The sequence below is a fragment of the Oncorhynchus clarkii genome, chromosome 7 (genome assembly GCF_045791955.1).
Source record: "Oncorhynchus clarkii lewisi isolate Uvic-CL-2024 chromosome 7, UVic_Ocla_1.0, whole genome shotgun sequence".
NCBI lineage: Eukaryota > Metazoa > Chordata > Actinopteri > Salmoniformes > Salmonidae > Oncorhynchus > Oncorhynchus clarkii.
This window is the reverse complement of record NC_092153.1, coordinates 79,983,734-80,004,949: the sequence shown is the minus strand read 5'-3', so window position 1 is coordinate 80,004,949 and position 21,216 is coordinate 79,983,734. Positions and strand designations below refer to the sequence as shown.

At 43.6% G+C, this 21,216-nt stretch overlaps 1 protein-coding gene across 2 annotated transcripts in view; it reads left to right on the top strand.

The window, feature by feature from the left end:
- Window positions 1-21,216, top strand: part of LOC139413903 (poly(rC)-binding protein 4-like) — a 137,317-nt gene that overhangs the window by 98,414 nt on the left and 17,687 nt on the right. For both annotated transcript variants that reach the window (XM_071161751.1, XM_071161750.1), the window contains exons 6-11: window positions 487-618; window positions 2,200-2,328; window positions 3,282-3,356; window positions 10,797-10,868; window positions 15,504-15,545; window positions 18,598-18,682. In XM_071161751.1, coding sequence (XP_071017852.1) covers window positions 487-618; window positions 2,200-2,328; window positions 3,282-3,356; window positions 10,797-10,868; window positions 15,504-15,545; window positions 18,598-18,682 — 535 coding nt within the window. The remainder of the gene's footprint in view (window positions 1-486; window positions 619-2,199; window positions 2,329-3,281; window positions 3,357-10,796; window positions 10,869-15,503; window positions 15,546-18,597; window positions 18,683-21,216) is intronic.

Sequence of the window (21,216 nt, the reverse complement as noted above, 5' to 3'; positions counted from 1 at the left end):
AGAGAGTCACAATCTACATCTAAAGGAACATAAAATAGAGGGAGAGACATAATGTCATTTCTAAAGGTGAATAGATCTGACCAACAGGGTAAATATTGTATGTGATCTATATGGGAATCGATAGAGACAGCAGAAAGAGATTGAGCGCTAACCTTTCCCTGATTTGGATCGTTGATGTGTAAACTCTCCGATGGTTATATTGATTAGATGTTTGTATAGGAGGTTTGTGTACAGGGATGTGGAGTATGTTACTAGTCACCACTCATCTTGACCAACGTTTATCCAACCCCTGGTTGTATAGCTTCAGAGAGCAGTCGTACAACACCAGGTCTTGACTATATGATGTTAAGGTATAGTGTACTGCGAAGTTTATTCAGGGTTCATTAATGTCGCTTTAGCTTGCTTTCTTTTAGGCCAACTGTTGTTTTAATTGACGAGTGACACTTGAATAGTGAATCCAAAACACTTCATGTTTGTTTCCTCCAGGACCTCACAACTCTGGTAGCCAATGGCACGGTCACCAGCAAGCCCCCCGTCACCCTACGTTTGGTCATTCCTGCCAGCCAATGCGGTTCTCTCATCGGGAAGGGCGGCTCCAAGATCAAGGAGATCAGAGAGGTGAGTGTGGCTCTGTCTCACTTGCTTAAACATCTGTCCTCACCTTTCTAAACATCTGTCCTCTCCTTTATAAACATATGTCCTCTCCTCCTCTCCTTTCTAAACATCTGTCCTCTCCTCCTCTCCTTTATAAACATCTGTCCTCTCCTTTATAAACAACTGTCCTCTCCTTTATAAACATCTGTCCTCTCCTTTATAAACATCTGTCCTCTCCTTTATAAACATCTGTCCTCTCCTCCTCTCCTTTCTAAACATCTGTCCTCTCCTTCTCCCCTTTCTAAACATATGTCCTCTCCTCCTCTCCTTTATAAACATCTGTCCTCTCCTCCTCCCCTTTCTAAACATCTGTCTTCTCCTCCTCTCCTTTATAAACATCTGTCCTCTCCTCCTCCCCTTTCTAAACATCTGTCCTCTCCTCCTCTCCTTTCTAAACAACTGTCCTCTCCTCCTCTCCTTTATAAACATCTGTCCTCTCCTCCTCCCCTTTCTAAACATCTGTCCTCTCCTCCTCTCCTTTCTAAACATCTGTCCTCTCCTCCTCTCCTTTATAAACATCTGTCCTCTCCTCCTCTCCTTTATAAACATCTGTCCTCTCCTTTATAAACATCTGTCCTCTCCTTTATAAACATCTGTCCTCTCCTTTATAAACATCTGTCCTCTCCTCCTCTCCTTTCTAAACATCTGTCCTCTCCTTTATAAACATCTTTCCTCTCCTCCTCTCCTTTATAAACATCTGTCCTCTCCTCCTCTCCTTTATAAACATCTGTCCTCTCCTCCTCCCCTTTCTAAACATCTGTCCTCTCCTCCTCTCCTTTATAAACATCTGTCCTCTCCTCCTCCCCTTTCTAAACATATGTCCTCTCCTCCTCTCCTTTATAAACATCTGTCCTCTCCTCCTCCCCTTTCTAAACATCTGTTCTCCCCTTTCTAAACATATGTCCTCTCCTCCTCTCCTTTCTAAACATATGTCCTCTCCTCCTCTCCTTTATAAACATCTGTCCTCTCCTCCTCTCATCTGTTCTCCCCTTTCTAAACATATGTCCTCTCCTCCTCTCCTTTCTAAACATCTGTCCTCTCCTCCTCTCCTTTCTAAACATCTGTCCTCTCCTCCTCTCCTTTCTAAACATCTGTCCTTTCCTTTCTAAACATCTGTCCTCTCCTCCTCTCCTTTCTAAACATCTGAACTGAAACCAATATGGTGGATTAGTTGTTGATCTTACAGCTCAGTGTAATGAAGAAGAGGTGGTTAGAGAGAGTCAGAGGCTGTTTGGAGTCCCATTTATATTGTATACTTTATTATGTATATGTTGCGTACATCAACAAAATGGCCATTGATCAATCAATCAATCAACTGTATTTCATAAAGCCTTTTTAGCAGTTTACACAAAGAGTGCTTTTAGAGAAACCTAGCCAAAACCCCCAAAAACAGCAAGCAATGCAGAAGCAGAAGCACAGTGGCTAGGACAAACTAGAAGGTAGGAACCTAGGAAGAAACCTAGAGAGGAATCAGGCTCAGAGAAGGTTGACCAGTCCTCTTCTGGCTCTTTCACACATCATGTTTCCCATTGTCATCTTAAACAGACCACGGGGGCACAAGTACAGGTAGCGGGAGACCTCCTTCCCAACTCCACTGAGAGAGGTGTGACGATATCCGGGACCCAAGACGCCATCATCCAATGTGTCAAGCTCATCTGCACTGTCATTCTCGAGGTGGTGTACACTTCCTCATCGCCCTGATCCCTGACCCCTGACCCCTTTTACTACTTGTGAACTTTTATTGACAGATTAGACCACAGGTCGTGAAAGCACGGTTGTTTGTTTGTAACGTGCAGATCACTAGATTGCCCGGAAAAGGATCCTGGTATTACCAGCCACAGACACGGAGGAACCAGACAGATCAATGTATCATAATTGATTTAAGCAAATGTATAAAATTATCAATATCAAAGGATTTATGTTCAAAAATGAACAAATAAGAGAAACTTAATAGTAATGAATTGATAAGCCTATAATCAATACTCTGTCAGATCTCCAGTAGTACATAACAAATATTTCTATTTGAAGATAAATACAATCAATCAATGTTTTCGAAGTGAAGATATTTCTACATTTCTAAAAAATCGATACCCTCTCAATCTTGAGAACTATCCCGCCGCAGCCAGAAGACTCTACTTAAAGAGGATGAGCCTGAATGCCAAAAAAACAGAAGAATCTGAGGATTTAACAACTCATTGTTATTCTAGGCACCTTAATCTCTGCTGGAGAAAACACTGACCCTATCCAAGCATGCGCTTTCATGTAATTGTGGAATCAAAGCATTTCAGAGATACGTCTACTTTGTCTGAATACTGTTTTTGTTTTGTCCTTATCTAGTCATCTGAAATCCACCATATTGATAGTTTTTTTGGTCCCCAGACCTGGATTCAAATACTATTTGAAATCATTCGAAACGCTGTTTCCCCACCAGGTAGTACGGCCAGAATGAAAGAAATGTTCAAAAGAAATTTAAAACATTTCAAATAATATTTGAACCCATGTCTGTTGGCCCCAACCTTCTGCAACTCATCTGTCCTAAGGCTATACTACCATGTTTTATTGTGCTGCGATGTTTAGTAAAAAACCTTCTTGTCTTTATGCTCTTTGCTTTCTCCTCCTGTATCCAGTCCCCTCCGAAGGGGGCCACTGTTCCATATCGACCAAGCCCCTCCCCAGGAACAGTCATGATCTCCGGGAACCAGGTGGGAATCAGACAATACAACAAGACAACACAATACAACACAACAACAACATAATACAACAACACAACACATCAACACAACACAACACAAAAACACAACACAACAACAACACAATAGAACACAACAACACAACAACAACACAATAGAACACAAGCACACAACACACCAACACAATAGAACACAACAACACTATAACAACATCATACAACAAAACAACACAACAACACAATAGAACACAACAACACTATAACAACATCATACAACAAAACACAACAACACAATAGAACACAACAACACAACAACACAACAACACAATAGAACACAACAACACAACAACATAATAGAACACAACAACACAATAGAACAACAAAACAACACAACACAACAACACAACAACACAATACAACAACACAACAGAACAACACAATACAACACAGCAACACAACACAACAGAACAATAACTATTCTGTGTAATCAAGACAATGATGATGTATATATTGCCAACAAGGCCACATAATGTCATTACAGGTGGACTGTGCACCAACAGGGTTTATGATATAAATAGTCAAACACTAAGCAGAACTCTGAACACCTGGGACATGTTCTGGGGGCACAAAACATTGAAACTGGGGGGGGCAGTACTTGAAATTATCCAACATGAACACTTGCTAGCTCCAATGAATTTCCAACACAACAATAACAACACGATAACACAATAACACAATAACACAACACAACAACACAACAATAACAACAACACAACAACAAGATAACACGATAACAACAACACAACACAGCACAACAACACAACAATAACAACAACACGATAACACAATAACACAATAACACAACAATAACAACAACACAACAACACGATAACACGATAACAACAACACAACAACACAACAATAACAACAACACAACAACACAATAACACGATAACACAATAACAACAACACAACAACACGATAACACAATAACATAATAACACAACACAACAACACAACAATAACAACAACACAACAACACGATAACACAACAACATGATAACACAACATAATAACACAGCAAAACAACACAATAATACAACACAACAACACGATAACACGATAACATAATAACACAGCACAACAACACAATAATACAACACAACAACACGATAACACGATAACACAATAGCACAATAACACAGCACAACAACACAACAATACAGCACAACAACACAACAATGCAACAACAAAACACAACAATAGCACAATAACACAGCACAACAACGCAATAACACAGCACAACAACACAACAATGCAACAACACAACAACACAACCACAAAATAACACAGCAAAACAACACAACAATGCAACAACACAACAACACAACCACAAAATAACACAGCATAACAACAACACAACAAAACAACAACATAATAACACAATAATACAGCACAACAACACAACAATGTAACAACACAACAACAGAACAACACAGCACAACAATGCAACAACACAACAATGCAACAACACAACAACATAATAACACAGCACAACAACAACACAACAAAACAACAACATAATAACACAATAATACAGCACAACAACACAACAATGTAACAACACAACAACAGAACAACACAGCACAACAATGCAACAACACAACAACATAATAACACAGCACAACAACAACACAACAACAAAACAAAACAAAACAACGTTTAAATGGTCTGGCGGAGATATGGACTTACTCGGTATACAAATCCCAGGAGAAAGAAATGATCTCACTCCAATACATTTTTATAGAAAGTTAGGAAAAATAGATAAGATCTTGCTACCATGGAAAGAAAAATACCTGTCTATTTGTGGAAAAATCACCCTGATTAACTCTTTAGTCATATCACAATTTACCTATTTGTTTATGCTTTTGCCTACACCGAGGGACCTGCTTTTTAAATTATATGAACAAAAAAGATTCAATTTTACTCAGAACGGCAAGCCAGACAAAAGTAAAAGGACCTATTTATATAATAAATATGAATTCTGAGGGCAGAAATGATTAAATATTAAAGCATTAGACCTCTCACTAAAGGCATCAGTCATACAAATGTTATACTTCAATCCAAACTGGTTCTCTAGTAAATTGGTAGGAATGTCTCATCCTGTATTCAAGAATGGCCTTGTTCCCTTTATTCAGATTACACCTGCTCACTTTCAGTTGTTTGAAAAGGAAATAATCTCCAAAATATATTTATTTTTTAAACAAGCCTTAGAAAGTTGGTTGCAATTTCAGTTTAATCCACCTGAAAAGACAGAACAATTAATACAACAAATATTGTGGTTAAACTCACATATACTAATTGATTAAAAAAAAAATGTATTCTTCGAGTAAATGTTTGAAAAAGGTATAATTTTTGTGAATTATATCATAAATAGGACTGGTGTAGTTATGTCACACATGTAGCTAACACAGACATATGGAAATGTCTGCTCTCCCCAAAATTACAACCGATTAATTGCAGCATTACCACAAAAAATGGAAGAGGCAAGTAGAAGGGGAAAAAAGTAAGGAACTTGTATGTCGGCCCTGTATTAAAGAACATAAATGGTTAAAGAAAAGTGTGATAAATAAAAACATATACCAATTTCATTTAAGGACCAAAAATCTAACAGCTGTGCCATATAAATTGCAAAATAGTTGGGAAGAGATTTTGGATGTACCCATTCCATGGCACATGGTTTATGAATTGATACGCAAAACAACGCCGGATTCAAAACTTCAAATTTTTCAATATAAATTACAATACAAAATTCTTGCAAGTAATAGAATGTTATATATATGGGGGATACCATCTTCCCAGCTCTGCAGATTTTGCTGTGAGGTGGCAGAGTCATTAGATCATTTATTTTGCTATTGTCCATATGTAGCTCGTTTTTGGTCACAGGTCCAGGAATGGCTGAAGAATTGCAACATTTGCCTAGAACTAACGCTGCAGATAGCAATACTGGGTGATTTGAAAAGCCGTAGTCAATCAATCAATAATATTATAATTATTTTAGCAAAAACATTTATTTTTAATTTACAATCTGTAGAAGCTATGAGAATAGAAAGGTTCCGTACTTTTGTGAAGCATCACAGCACAGTTGAAAAATATATGGCATATGGAAATCCAAAATGGACGATGTTGAGAGATAGATGGGAGGGGTTGTATGGAGCTGAAGGGTGCGACTAATAACAAGATAACCAATGTAAAACATACGGGGTCTATAAAACGTATGTAGTTTCAGAAATGTTGTGAAATAGCACAGTTACAAATAGAAATCAACCTGGATGGACATCGGAAATAGAGGAAGGACTAAAAACAAACAAAGTATAACTATTGTAAAAATAGATTGTCTATAAAATGTGTATATGATTATAAACAGAAGGTAGAAGCTTAAGAATTTATTAGTTTACTCCAATTGGGGGAAGGGTGGTAGGGTTTGCAGGGAATAATAAAGGAACAAGATTTTTAAAGTATGTATATCTATATAGATATGTGTATGTATATATGTGTATATGTATGCATACGTATATATAAATATATATATATATTTACCCAAATATATATGGGGGATTGGAAATGATGCTCGCAATTAAATTAATAGAAGCAACAATCTTTCCGCAATATTAAGCTGATTTCACTTATATATATATATTCTTTTTATACAACGACACATCACAACAGTCTGGGACCCAGGTGAGAATCAAACCCCACCCACTTGGTACAGACATCAGTTCAATGTCTAGTTTGAAATTTACATTTGATTGAGTTGTCAACTAATGCAAAATCAAAGTGAAAACAACAAACATGTGAACATGACATTGGATTGTGGTTAAAAGTTGGGTTAAATTAAATACAAAAATTCTCTAAATCTAATCATCAGAAAGAAAAACTGGATTTTGTTTGTTGAAATTAGGTGGAAACAATGTTGATTCAACCAGTTTGGTGCCCAGTGGACAAAACCACAGAAATATAACCTATTACTTTCTGCATTGCTTCTATGGGTGCTTTCAAGATGGCTGCCAGTCCACCCATTACGCCATCATTGACTTGAAGGGCGAAACTCGCTCTAGTGATTATATTTCTATGCTCAGGACCACATCACAACAACTACCTGAAACCCCTCACCTTTCACAATGTGGATTTCAAATATTTGAGGTACATGAGGTGCAATTAGCAGTTCGCGGTGAAGTTTTCTCCTATGTACAAATCTAGGATCAGTTTCTCCTGCCCTAGCCTAACCTCAACCATTAGTGGGGAAATGCTAAACTGACCCAAGAGCATCACCATACACCATAAATTAGCACCGGGAATGGAATAGTCTCACACTCAAGTATTTCAAATATGTGAATAACATGTTGACCACAAGTCTCCCGTCATTCACTGTGGGTCAGCTGTGCAGTGTACTCTGTATAGTCTGGTTCACATGATCTAGTCTACTGTCTAGCCACACAGAAACACACACACACACACACACGCACACACACACACTTACACACAGACACACACACAAACACACACGCACACACACATACACACACACACACAAACACACACACACACACACACACACACACACACACACACACACACACACACACACACACACACACACACACACACACACACACACATACACACACATACACACACATGCACACACCTGATGTGGTGGTGGTGGTCTAACCCTGATGTAGTGGTGGTCTAACCCTGATGTAGTGGTGGTCTAACCCTGATGTAGTGGTGGTCTAACCCTGATGTAGTGGTGGTCTAACCCTGATGTAGTGGTGGTCTAACCCTGATGTAGTGGTGGTCTAACCCTGATGTAGTGGTGGTCTAACCCTGATGTAGTGGTGGCCTAACCCTGATGTAGTGGTGGTCTAACCGTGGTGGTGGTGGTCTAACCCTGATATAGTGGTGGTATAACCGTGGTGGTGGTCTAACCCTGATGTAGTGGTGGTCGTCTAACCCTGGTGTATTGGTGTTGGTCTAACCCTGATGTTAGTGGTGGTATTCTAACCCTGATGTAGTGGTGGTCTAACCCTGATGTAGTGGTGGTCTAACCCTGATGTAGTGGCGGTGGTTTAACCCTGATGTAGTGGTGGTGGTCTAACCCTGATGTAGTGGTTGTCTAACCCTGATGTAGTGGTGGTGGTTTAACCCTGATGTATTCGTGGTCTAACCCTGATGTAGTGGTGGTGGTCTAACCCTGATGTAGTGTTGGTCTAACCCTGATGTAGTGGTGGTGGTCTAACCCCTATGTAGTGGTGGTCTAACCCTGATGTAGTGGTGGTCTAACCCTGATGTAGTGGTGGTCTAATCCTGATGTAGTGGTGGTCTAACCCTGATGTAGTGGTGATCTAACCCTGATGTAGTGGTGGTGGTCTAACCCTGATGTATTGGTGTTGGTCTAACCCTGATATAGTGGTGTTGGTCCAACCCTGATATAGTGGTGGTGGTCTAACCCTGATGTAGTGGTGGTCTAACCCTGATGTATTGGTGGTCTAACCCTGATATAGTGGTGGTGGTCTAACCCTGATATAGTGGTGGTGGTCTAACCCTGATGTAGTGGTGGTCTAACCCTAAAATAGTGGTGGTCTAACCCTGATATAGTGGTGGTGGTCTAACCCTGATATAGTGGTGGTGGTCTAACCCTGATGTAGTGGTGGTCTAACCCTGATATAGTGGTGGTGGTCTAACCCTGATGTAGTGGTGGTCTAACCCTGATATAGTGGTGGTCTAACCCTGATATAGTGGTGGTGGTCTAACCCTGATATAGTGGTGGTGGTCTAACCCTGATGTAGTGGTTGTCTAACCCTGATGTAGTGGCGGTGGTTTAACCCTGATGTATTGGTGGTCTAACCCTGATGTAGTGGTGGTGGTCTAACCTTGATGTAGTGTTGGTCTAACCCTGATGTAGTGGTGGTGGTCTAACCCCTATGTAGTGGTGGTCTAACCCTGATGTAGTGGTGGTCTAATCCTGATGTAGTGGTGGTCTAACCCTGATGTAGTGGTGATCTAACCTTGATGTAGTGGTGGTGGTCTAACCCTGATGTATTGGTGTTGGTCTAACCCTGATGTAGTGCTGGTCTAACCCTGATATAGTGGTGGTGGTCTAACCCTGATGTAGTGGTGGTCTAACCCTGATGTAGTGGTGGCCTAACCCTGATATAGTGGTGGTGGTGGTCTAACCCTGATATAGTGGTGGTGGTCTAACCCTGATGTAGTGGTGGTCTAACCCTGATGTAGTGGTGTTGGTCTAACCCTGATATAGTGGTGGTCTAACCCTGATGTAGTGGTGGTCTAACCCTGATATAGTGGTGGTGGTCTAACCCTGATGTAGTGGTGGTCTAACCCTGATGTAGTGGTGTTGGTCTAACCCTGATGTAGTGCTGGTGGTCTAACCCTGATGTAGTGGTGGTCTAACCCTGATATAGTGGTGGTGGTCTAACCCTGATATAGTGGTGGTGGTCTAACCCTGATATAGTGGTGGTGGTCTAACCCTGATATAGTGCTGGTGGTCTAACCCTGATGTAGTGGTGGTCTAACCCTGATATAGTGGTGGTGGTCTAACCCTGATATAGTGGTGGTGGTCTAACCCTGATGTAGTGGTGGTCTAACCCTGATGTAGTGCTGGTGGTCTAACCCTGATATAGTGGTGGTGGTCTAACCCTGATATAGTGGTGGTGGTCTAACCCTGATATAGTGGTGGTGGTCTAACCCTGATGTAGTGGTGTTGGTCTAACCCTGATATAGTGGTGGTGGTCTAACCCTGATGTAGTGGTGGTCTAACCCTGATGTAGTGCTGGTGGTCTAACCCTGATGTAGTGGTGTTGGTCTAACCCTGATATAGTGGTGGTCTAACCCTGATGTAGTGGTGGTCTAACCCTGATATAGTGGTGGTGGTCTAACCCTGATGTAGTGGTGGTCTAACCCTGATATAGTGGTGGTCTAACCCTGATATAGTGGTGGTGGTCTAACCCTGATGTAGTGGTGGTCTAACCCTGATATAGTGGTGGTGGTCTAACCCTGATATAGTGGTGGTGGTCTAACCCTGATATAGTGGTGGTGGTCTAACCCTGATATAGTGCTGGTGGTCTAACCCTGATGTAGTGGTGGTCTAACCCTGATATAGTGGTGGTGGTCTAACCCTGATATAGTGGTGGTGGTCTAACCCTGATGTAGTGGTGGTCTAACCCTGATGTAGTGCTGGTGGTCTAACCCTGATATAGTGGTGGTGGTCTAACCCTGATGTAGTGCTGGTGGTCTAACCCTGATATAGTGGTGGTGGTCTAACCCTGATGTAGATGACGTGATGGCGGGGATCGTGTCACTTTGCTCTGCATTGTTTTATTTATGGTTTATTTTACTGAGGTGAGTCTGACTCCTGGTCTGTCTGTGTCTGAAGGTGTTCGAGGCGTCTGAGTACGGGTCACACCCCCTCTTCCAATTGGCCCAGGGAGGACTGGATCTACAACAAGTAAGTATGCATTAGTGGATCAGGCTGTGACGATGACGATGACTTGTGAATATAGCACCACTTACCAGAGTGTGGACGTGGAAGTAATTACACTATTGTATACATCGAATCCATTTAGAAACCTTGTGCCAGGTAGACAGTCAGTCTACACACCTTGTAGTGTGTGTACGGGTGTGTACGGGTGTGTAAGGGTGTGTACGGGTGTGCATGGGTGTGTATGGGTGTGTACTGGTGTGTATGGGTGTGCATGGGTGTGTACGGGTGTGTACCGGTGTGCATGGGTGTGTATGGGTGTGTATGGGTGTGTACGGTGTGTATGGGTGTTTACGGGTGTGTACGGGTGTGTATGGGTGTGTACGGTTGTGTATGGGTGTGTACGGGTGTGTACGGGTGTGTACGGGTGTGTACGGATGTGTATGGGTGTGTACGGGTGTGTTCGGGTGTGTACGGGTGTGTACGGGACCAGAGATACAAAAGTGGAGAGGAAAGAGGAAGTAAAACGGAGCCATGGAAGGAGCTGATGATGTGTTGTCAAGTCAGGCTCCACTCCCCCCAATCCAGACTGTCTGTCTGTCTGTCAGTCTGTCTGTCTGTCTGTCTGTCTGTCTGTCTGTCTGTCTGTCTGTCTCTCTCTCTCTGTCTGTCTGTCTGTCAGTCTGTCTGTCTGTCTGTCTGTCTGTCTGTCTGTCTGTCTGTCTGTCTGTCTGTCTGAGAAAGAGAGAGAGACATAGAGAGAAACTGAGAGCCCCTAACCATAGCCAGAGTGTTGTGTATATGATGGGTGTTAGCTGCAGGCTGGACTGGAGCTTGGGAGCATCCTCAGAATGGAGTGGAGATCAGTGTTGCTTGTTTGGCTATCATAATCCTAGCAGCTAGCGCTAATGAAGACTCTGCTTGGGAGAGGAGAGGAGAGGAGAGGAGAGGAGAGGAGAGGAGAGGAGAGGAGAGAAAGGAAGAGATGGGAAAGATTCGGGGAGAGGAGAGGTACGGGAGAGAGGAGAAGTGCGGGGGAAAGGTGAGGGTGGTGGAGGGAGATTACGCCATGTTAAGTGGTTCGGCAAGGCGATTAATGCTTTTATACATTATTTACGAGCATGCAGAGCAGAGTACAGACAGAAGGAGGAGAGGAGGAGGAAGGAGGAGGAGAGGAGGAAGGAGGAAGGAGGGAGGAGAGAGAAATAATAAAGTAAATAATCAATGTAATTTAGACGAAGGAGCCCCACACGCACGCACTTACAAACACACACACTGCAGTACATGTTGCAGGGAAATGGAATCCCTGTTGAGACGAAACACACACACTAGTCTAACGTCCCTGGTGTCCCTCCCACCTTTAGTAGAGGTCCTGCACTAGAACTGTTCAACTAAACAGATTCACAACTTTCTCATAAAATCTATTGCTCTTATTAGCCTAAACAATAACCCACTTCCTGTTCCTGTACAAGCTTAAACAGTAACCCACTTCCTGTTCCTGTACTAGCCTAAACAGTAAACCACTTCCTGTTCCTGTACTAGCCTAAACAGTAAACCACTTCATGTACTAGCCTAAACAGTAACCCACTTCATGTTCCTGTACTAGCCTAAACAGTAAACCACTTCCTGTTCCCATACTAGCCTAAACAGTAAACCACTTCCTGTTCCTGTACTAGCCTAAACAGTAAACCACTTCCTGTACTAGCCTAAACAGTAAACCACTTCCTGTTCCTGTACTAGCCTAAACAGTAAACCACTTCCTGTTCCCGTACTAGCCTAAACAGTAAACCACTTCCTGTTCCCGTACTAGCCAAAACAGTAAACCACTTCCTGTTCCCGTACTAGCCTAAACAGTAAACCACTTCCTGTTCCTGTACTAGCCTAAACAGTAAACCACTTCCTGTTCTAGCCTAAACAGTAAACCACTTCCTGTTCCTGTACTAGCCTAAACAGTAACCCACTTCATGTTCCTGTACTAGCCTAAACAGTAAACCACGTCCGGTTCCTGTACTAGCCTAAACAGTAAACCACTTCCTGTTCCTGTACTAGCCTAAACAGTAAACCACTTCCTGTACTAGCCTAAACAGTAAACCACTTCCTGTTCCTGTAATAGCCTAAACAGCAAACCACCTCCTGTTCCTGTACTAGCCTAAACAGTAAACCACGTCCTGTTCCTGTACTAGCCTAAACAGTAAACCACCTCCTGTTCCTGAACTAGCCTAAACAGTAACCCACTTCCTGTTCCTGTACGAGCCTAAACAGTAACCCACTTCCTGTTCCCGTTCTAGCCTAAACAGTAAACCACTTCCTGTACTAGCCTAAACAGTAAACCACTTCCTGTTCCTGTACTAGCCTAAACAGTAAACCACTTCCTGTTCTAGCCTAAACAGTAAACCACTTCCTGTTCCTGTACTAGCCTAAACAGTAACCCACTTCATGTTCCTGTACTAGCCTAAACAGTAAACCACGTCCTGTTCCTGTACTAGCCTAAACAGTAAACCACTTCCTGTTCCTGTACTAGCCTAAACAGTAAACCACTTCCTGTACTAGCCTAAACAGTAAACCACGTCCTGTTCTAGCCTAAACAGTAAACCACTTCCTGTTCCTGTACTAGCCTAAACAGTAACCCACTTCATGTTCCTGTACTAGCCTAAACAGTAAACCACGTCCTGTTCCTGTACTAGCCTAAACAGTAAACCACTTCCTGTTCCAGTACTAGCCTAAACAGCAAACCACCTCCTGTTCCTGTACTAGCCTAAACAGTAAACCACGTCCTGTTCCTGTACTAGCCTAAACAGTAAACCACCTCCTGTTCCTGAACTAGCCTAAACAGTAACCCACTTCCTGTTCCTGTACGAGCCTAAACAGTAACCCACTTCCTGTTCCCGTTCTAGCCTAAACAGTAAACCACTTCCTGTACTAGCCTAAACAGTAAACCACTTCCTGTTCCTGTACTAGCCTAAACAGTAAACCACTTCCTGTTCCTGTACTAGCCTAAACAGTAAACCACTTCATGTTCCTGTACAAGCCTAAACAGTAACTCACTTCCTGTTCCTGTACTAGCCTAAACAGTAAACCACTTCCTGTTCCTGTACAAGCCTAAACAGTAAACCACTTCCTGTTCCTGTACGAGCCTAAACAGTAACCCACTTCCTGTTCCAGTTCTAGCCTAAACAGTAAACCACTTCCTGTACTAGCCTAAACAGTAAACCACTTCCTGTTCCTGTACTAGCCTAAACAGTAAACCACTTCCTGTTCCTGTACTAGCCTAAACAGTAAACCACTTCCTGTTCCTGTACTAGCCTAAACAGTAAACCACTTCATGTTCCTGTACAAGCCTAAACAGTAACTCACTTCCTGTTCCTGTACTAGCCTATACAGTAAACCACTTCCTGTTCCTGTACAAGCCTAAACAGTAAACCACTACCTGTTCCTGTACTAGACTAAACAATAAATAATTTCCTGTTCCTGTACAATCCTAAACAGTAACCCACTTCCTGTTCCTGTACTAGCCTAAACAGCAAACACTTCATGTTCCTGTACTAGCCTAAACCGTAACCCACTTCATGTTCCTGTACTAGCCTAAACAGTAAACCTTTTCCTGTTCCTGTACTAGCCTAAACAGTAACCCACTTCCTGTTCCTGTACTAGCCTAAACAGCAAACACTTCATGTTCCTGTACTAGCCTAAACAGTAACCCACTTCCTGTTCCTGTACTAGCCTAAACAGTAACTCACTTCCTGTTCCTGTACAGGCCTAAACAGTAACCCACTTCCTGTTCCCGTACTAGACTAAACAGTAAACCACTTCCAGTTCCTGTACTAGCCTAAACAGTAAACCACTTCCTCTTCCTGTACTAGCCTAAACAGTAACCCACTTCATGTTCCTGTACTAGCCTAAACAGTAAACCACTTCCTGTTCCTGTACTAGCCTAAACAGTAAACCACTTCCTGTTCCTGTACTAGCCTAAACAGTAAACCACTTCCTGTTCCTGTACCTGCCTAAACAGTTACCCACTTCCTGTTCCTGTACTAGCCTAAACAGTAACCCACTTCCTGTTCCTGTACTAGCCTAAACAGCAAACCATCTACTGTTCCTGTACTAGCCTAAACAGCAAACCACCTCCTGTTCCTGTACTAGCCTAAACAGTAACCCACATCCTGTTCCTGTACTAGCCTAAACAGTAACCCACATCCTGTTCCTGTACTAGCCTCTCCTCCTCCTTCATGTTCCTGTACAAGGGATAATTTAGAGAGTCAGACAGAGTTAGAGCTGCTCGTGCTTCTGCTGTGCACGGGGTTAAAATCCTAAACAGTCTTATATAAGGAGGCCAGTGGGAGCAACACACACACACACACACACACACACACACACACACACACACACACACACACACACACACACACACACAGACACACACACAGAAACACACGCACACAGGTCTTTCTCTCCCTCAGCAGCATGTCTCACTACCGATTGATCCAACCACTCGTTGTCTTTGATGCTGAGAGTAAAATCGCAGTTATTCCTAAACTTGTCTCAGACGAACTACAACATGTCTCCCTTGAAGAACAGTTAGTTTAAACTCAATGACATTTACCCGGTAAAATAACAACTTCAACATTTCACTTCATTGTTTTTTTTTGTTTTTCTTCCTTGCAGACGTACGCTGTACAGAACCAATATGGCATTCCACATTCAGAGGTATGTATGCTGATCACACTGTGACCTGTGACCTTTGATCGATCTATCTATCTATCTATCTATCTATCTATCTATCTATCTATCTATCAAATCAAATCAAATCAAATTTATTTATATAGCCCTTCGTACATCAGCTGATATCTCAAAGTGCTGTACAGAAACCCAGCCTAAAACCCCAAACAGCAAGCAATGCAGGTGTAGAAGCACAGTGGCTAGGAAAAACTCCATAGAAAGGCCAAAACCTAGGAAGAAACCTAGAGAGGAACCAGGCTATGTGGGGTGGCCAGTCCTCTTCTGGCTGTGCCGGGTGAAGATTATAACAGAACATGGCCAAGATGTTCAAATGTTCATAAATGACCAGCATGGTCGAATAATAATAAGGCAGAACAGTTGAAACTGGAGCAGCAGCACAGTCAGGTGGACTGGGGACAGCAAGGAGTCATCATGTCAGGTATTCCTGGGGCATGGTCCTAGGGCTCAGGTCCTCCGAGAGAGAGAAAGAAAGAGAGAATTAGAGAGAGCATGTGTGGGATGGCCAGTTCTCTTCTGGCTGTGCCGGGTGGAGATTATAACAGAACATGGCCAAGATGTTCAAATGTTCATAAATGACCAGCATGGTCGAATAATAATAAGGCAGAACAGTTGAAACTGGAGCAGCAGCACGGCCAGGTGGACTGGGGACAGCAAGGAGTCATCATGTCAGGTAGTCCTGGGGCATGGTCCTAGGGCTCAGGTCCTCCGAGAGAGAGAAAGAGAGAAGGAGAGAATTAGAGAACGCACACTTAGATTCACACAGGACACCGAATAGGACAGGAGAAGTACTCCAGATATAACAAACTGACCCTAGCCCCCCGACACATAAACTACTGCAGCATAAATACTGGAGGCTGAGACAGGATGGGTCTATCTATCTATCTATCTATCTATCTATCTATCTATCTATCTATCTATCTATCCATCCTATCCCATCCATCCACCCACCCACCCACCCACCTTGCAGACGTACGCTGTACAGAACCAATATGGCATTCCACATTCAGAGGTATGTATGCTGATCACACTGTGACCTGTGATCGATCTATCTATCTATCTATCTATCTATCTATCTATCTATCTATCTATCTATCTATCTATCTATCTATCTATCTATCTATCTCTATCTATCTATATTTCTATCTATCTATCTATCTATCTACCTACCCACCCACCCACCCACCCACCCACCCACCCACCCACCTACCTACCTACCTACCTACCTACCTACCTACCTACCTACCTACCTACCTACCTACCTATCTATCTACAGTGGGGCAAAAAAGTATTTAGTCAGCCACCAATTGTGCAAGTTTTCCCACTTAAAAAGATGAGAGAGGCCTGTACTTTTCATCATAGGTACACTTCAACTATGACAGACAAAATCCAGAAAATCACATTGTAGGATTTTTAATGAATTGATTTGCAAATTATGGTGGAAAATAAGTATTTGGTCAATAACAAAAGTTTATCTCAATACTTTGTTATATACCCTTTGTTGGCAATGACAGAGGTCAAACGTTTTCTGTAAGTCTTCACAAGATTTTCACACACTGTTGCTGGTATTTTGGCCCATTCCTCCATGCAGATCTCCTCTAGAGCAATGATGTTTTGGGGCTGTTGCTGGGCAACATGGACTTTCAACTCCCTCCAAAGATTTTCTATGGGGTTGAGATCTGGAGACTGGCTAGGCCACTCCAGGACCTTGGAATGCTTCTTACGAAGCCACTCATTCATTGCCCGGGCGGTGTGTTTGGGATCATTGTCATGCTGAAAGACCCAGCCACGTTTCATCTTCAATGCCCTTGCTGATGGAAGGAGGTTTTCACTCAAAATCTCACGATACATGGCCCCATTCATTGTTTCCTTTACACGGATCAGTCGTCCTGGTCCCTTTGCAGAAAAACAGCCCCAAAGCATGATGTTTCCACCCCCATGCTTCACAGTAGGTATGGTGTTCTTTGGATGCAACTCAGCATTCTTTGTCCTCCAAACACGACGAGTTGAGTTTTTACCAAAAAGTTATATTTTGGTTTCATCTGACCATATGACATTCTCCCAATCTTCTTCTGGATTATCCAAATGCTCTCTAGCAAACTTCAGACGGGCCTGGACATGTACTGGCTTAAGCAGGGGGACACGTCTGGCACTGCAGGATTTGAGTCCCTGGCGACATAGTGTGTTACTGATGGTAGGCTTTGTTACTTTGGTCCCAGCTCTTTGCAGGTCATTCACTAGGTCCCCCCGTGTGGTTCTGGGATTTTTGCTCACCGTTCTTGTGATAATTTTGACCCCACGGGGTGAGATCTTGCATGGAGCCCCAGATCGAGGGAGATTATCAGTGGTCTTGTATGTCTTCCATTTCCTAATAATTAATCCCACAGTTGATTTCTTCAAACCAAGCTGCGTATCTATTGCAGATTCAGTCTTCCCAGCCTGGTGCAGGTCTACAATTTTGTTTCTGGTGTCCTTTGACAGCTCTTTGGTCTTGGCCATAGTGGAGTTTGGAGTGTGACTGTTTGAGGTTGTGGACAGGCGTCTTTTACACTGATAACAAGTTCAAACAGGTGCCATTAATACAGGTAAAGAGTGAGAGGAGAGACAGAGGAGCCTCTTAAAGAAGAAGTTACAGGTCTGTGAGAACCAGAAATCTTGCTTGTTTGTAGGTGACCATATACTTATTTTCCACCATAATTTGCAAAAAAATGTATTAAAAATCCTACAATGTGATTTTCTGGGAAAAAAAATCTAATTTTGTCTGTCATAGTTGAAGTGTAACTATGATGAAAATTACAAGCCTCTCTCATATTTTTAAGTGGGAGAACTTGCACAATTGGTGGCTGACTAAATACTTTTATGGCTGACTAAATCTATCTATCTGTCTATCTGTCTATCTGTCTATCTGTCTGTCTGACTTTCCACCTGACTGTCTTTCTCTCTCTCTGCTTATCCTCTGTCTGTCTGTCTGTCTGTCTGTCTGTCTGTCTGTCTGTCTGTCTGTCTACCCCCTGTGTTTCAGTTGGCCAAGCTTCACCAGTTGTCTATGCAGCAGCAAGGCCTGGCCGCCCAGATGAACCAACAGCAGACCAACTCTGTCATACCTGGTATGTACTGTATCTGGTACACCCCTGGGGGTGGTGGCTATTCAAGGGACTACTTCCTGAAGGAGAGCTGCTGGGACCTGAGTGGGTAGAGGTGCTGATAGGGAGAGGGTGAGACAGGGAGAGAGGAAGAGGAGGAGAGGTAGAGGGGGAGAGGGGGAGAGAGGTAGAGGAGGAGAGGGGGAGAGAGGTAGAGGAGGAGAGGTAGAGGGGGAGAGGGGGAGAGAGGTAGAGGGGGAGACAGGGAGAGAGAAAGAGGAGGAGAGATAGAGGGGCAGAGAGGTAGAGGTGGAGAAGTGGAGAGAAGGAGAGAGGTAGAGGTGGAGAAGGGGAGAGAGGTAGAGGGGGAGAGAGGTAGAGGAGGAGAGGTGGAGGGGGAGATGTAGAGAGGTAGAGGGGGAGAGAGGTAGAGGAGGAGAGGTAGAGGGGGCGACAGGGAGAGAGGAAGAGGAGGAGAGAGGTAGAAGGGGAGGGAGGTAGAGGGGGAGAGAGAAAGAGGTGGAGAGGTAGAGGGGGCAACAGGGAGAGAGGTAGAGGGGGAGAGAGGTAGAGGAGGAGAGGTGGAGGGGGAGATGTAGAGAGGTAGAGGGGGAGAGAGGTAGAGGAGGAGAGGTAGAGGGGGCAACAGGGAGAGAGGAAGAGGAGGAGAGAGGTAGAAGGGGAGGGAGGTAGAGGGGGAGAGAGAAAGAGGAGGAGAGGTGGAGGGGGAGATATAGAGAGGTAGAGGGAGAGAGAAGTCGAGGGGGAGAGAGGTAGAGGAGGAGAGGTGGAGGGGTAGAGGGGGAGGGGGGAGAGAGGTTGAGAGGAAGATGAGGAGAGATAGAGGGGGAGAGAGGTAGAGGGGGAGACAGGGAGAGAGGAAGAGGAGGACAGGTTGAGGGGGAGAGAGGTAGAGGGGGAGAGAGAAATAGGAGGACAGGTAGAGGGGGTGAGGGGGAGACAGGGAGAGAGGAAGAGGAGGACAGGGAGAGGAGGAGAGAGGTAGAGTGTGAGACAGGGAGAGAGGAAGAGGAGGAGAGGTAGAGGGGGAGAGCGGTAGAGTGTGAGACAGGGAAAGGTGACACACAGAGGGAGAACAGACTATAATCGTTCTGACAGTTCTGACTGACTTTGCTTTTGAAGTTACTTTGTTTGAGTTCCTACAATAACCTTCCTACAACGACTTTCCTAAAACGTCCTTCCTACAACGTCCTTCCTACAACAACCATCCTACGACGTCCTACCTACAACATCCTTCCTACAACGTCCTTCCTACAACGACTTTCCTAAAACGTCCTTCCTTCAACAACCATATTACAACGTCCTTCCTACAACGTCCTTCCTACAACATCGTTCCTACAACGTCTTTCCTACAACAACCTTCCTACAACGTCCTTCCTACAACGTCCTTCCTACAACGTCCTTCCTACAACGTCCTTCCTACAACGCCTTCCTACAACAACCATCCTACAACGTCCTTCCTACAACGTCCTTCCTACAACAACCATCCTACAACGTCCTTCCTACAACGTCCTTCCTACAAGTGTCCTTCCTACGATGTCCTTCCTACAATAACCATCCTGCAACGACCTTCCTACCACGTCCTTCCTACGAGTGTCCTTCCTACGAGTGTCCTTCCTACGACGTCCTTCCTACAACGTCCATCCTACAACAACAACCCTACAACGTCCTTCCTACAACGTCCTTCCTACAACAACCACCCTACGACGTCCTTCCTACGAGTGTCCTTCCTACAACAACCACCCTACGACGTCCTTCCTATGAGTGTCCTTCATACAACGTCCTTCCTACAACGTCCTTCCTACAACGTCCTTCCTACAACAACCACCCTACGACGTCCTTCCTACGAGTGTCCTTCATACAATGACCTTACTACAACGTCCTTCCTACAACGTCCTTCCTACAACAACCACCCTACGACGTCCTTCCTACGAGTGTCCTTCATACAACGACCTTACTACAACGTCCTTCCTACAACTTCTTTCCTACGACTTGCTTCTTACAACTTCCTTCCTACAACGTCCTTCCTACAACGTCCTTCCTACGAGTGTCCTTCCTACAACGTCCTTCCTACGAGTGTCCTTCCTACAACGTCCTTCCTACAACGTCCTTCCTACAACGTCCTTCCTACGAGTGTCTTTCCTACAACGTCCTTCCTACGAGTGTCTTTCCTACAACGTCCTTCCTACAACGTCCTTCCTACAACGTCCTTCCTACAACGTCCTTCCTACGAGTGTCCTTCCTACAACGTCCTTCCTACGAGTGTCCTTCCTACAACGTCCTTCCTACAACGTCCTTCCTACAACGTCCTTCCTACAAGCTTTTTTCCATTGTACTTTTAGTAATATTCTGTTATTTTTTCTTCAATGTACACTCAAACTTGGTATGCTGCTGTGACTTCCATTAGCCCATTCAGTGTAAATGACCCCAGACTGATAGGATGTGAGGCATATGGAACCATTTAATGATTTATTCCGTCAGATTGTCCACGTTGTCCACATATAATATGATTTCTTCCACACCACAGTGGCTCCACT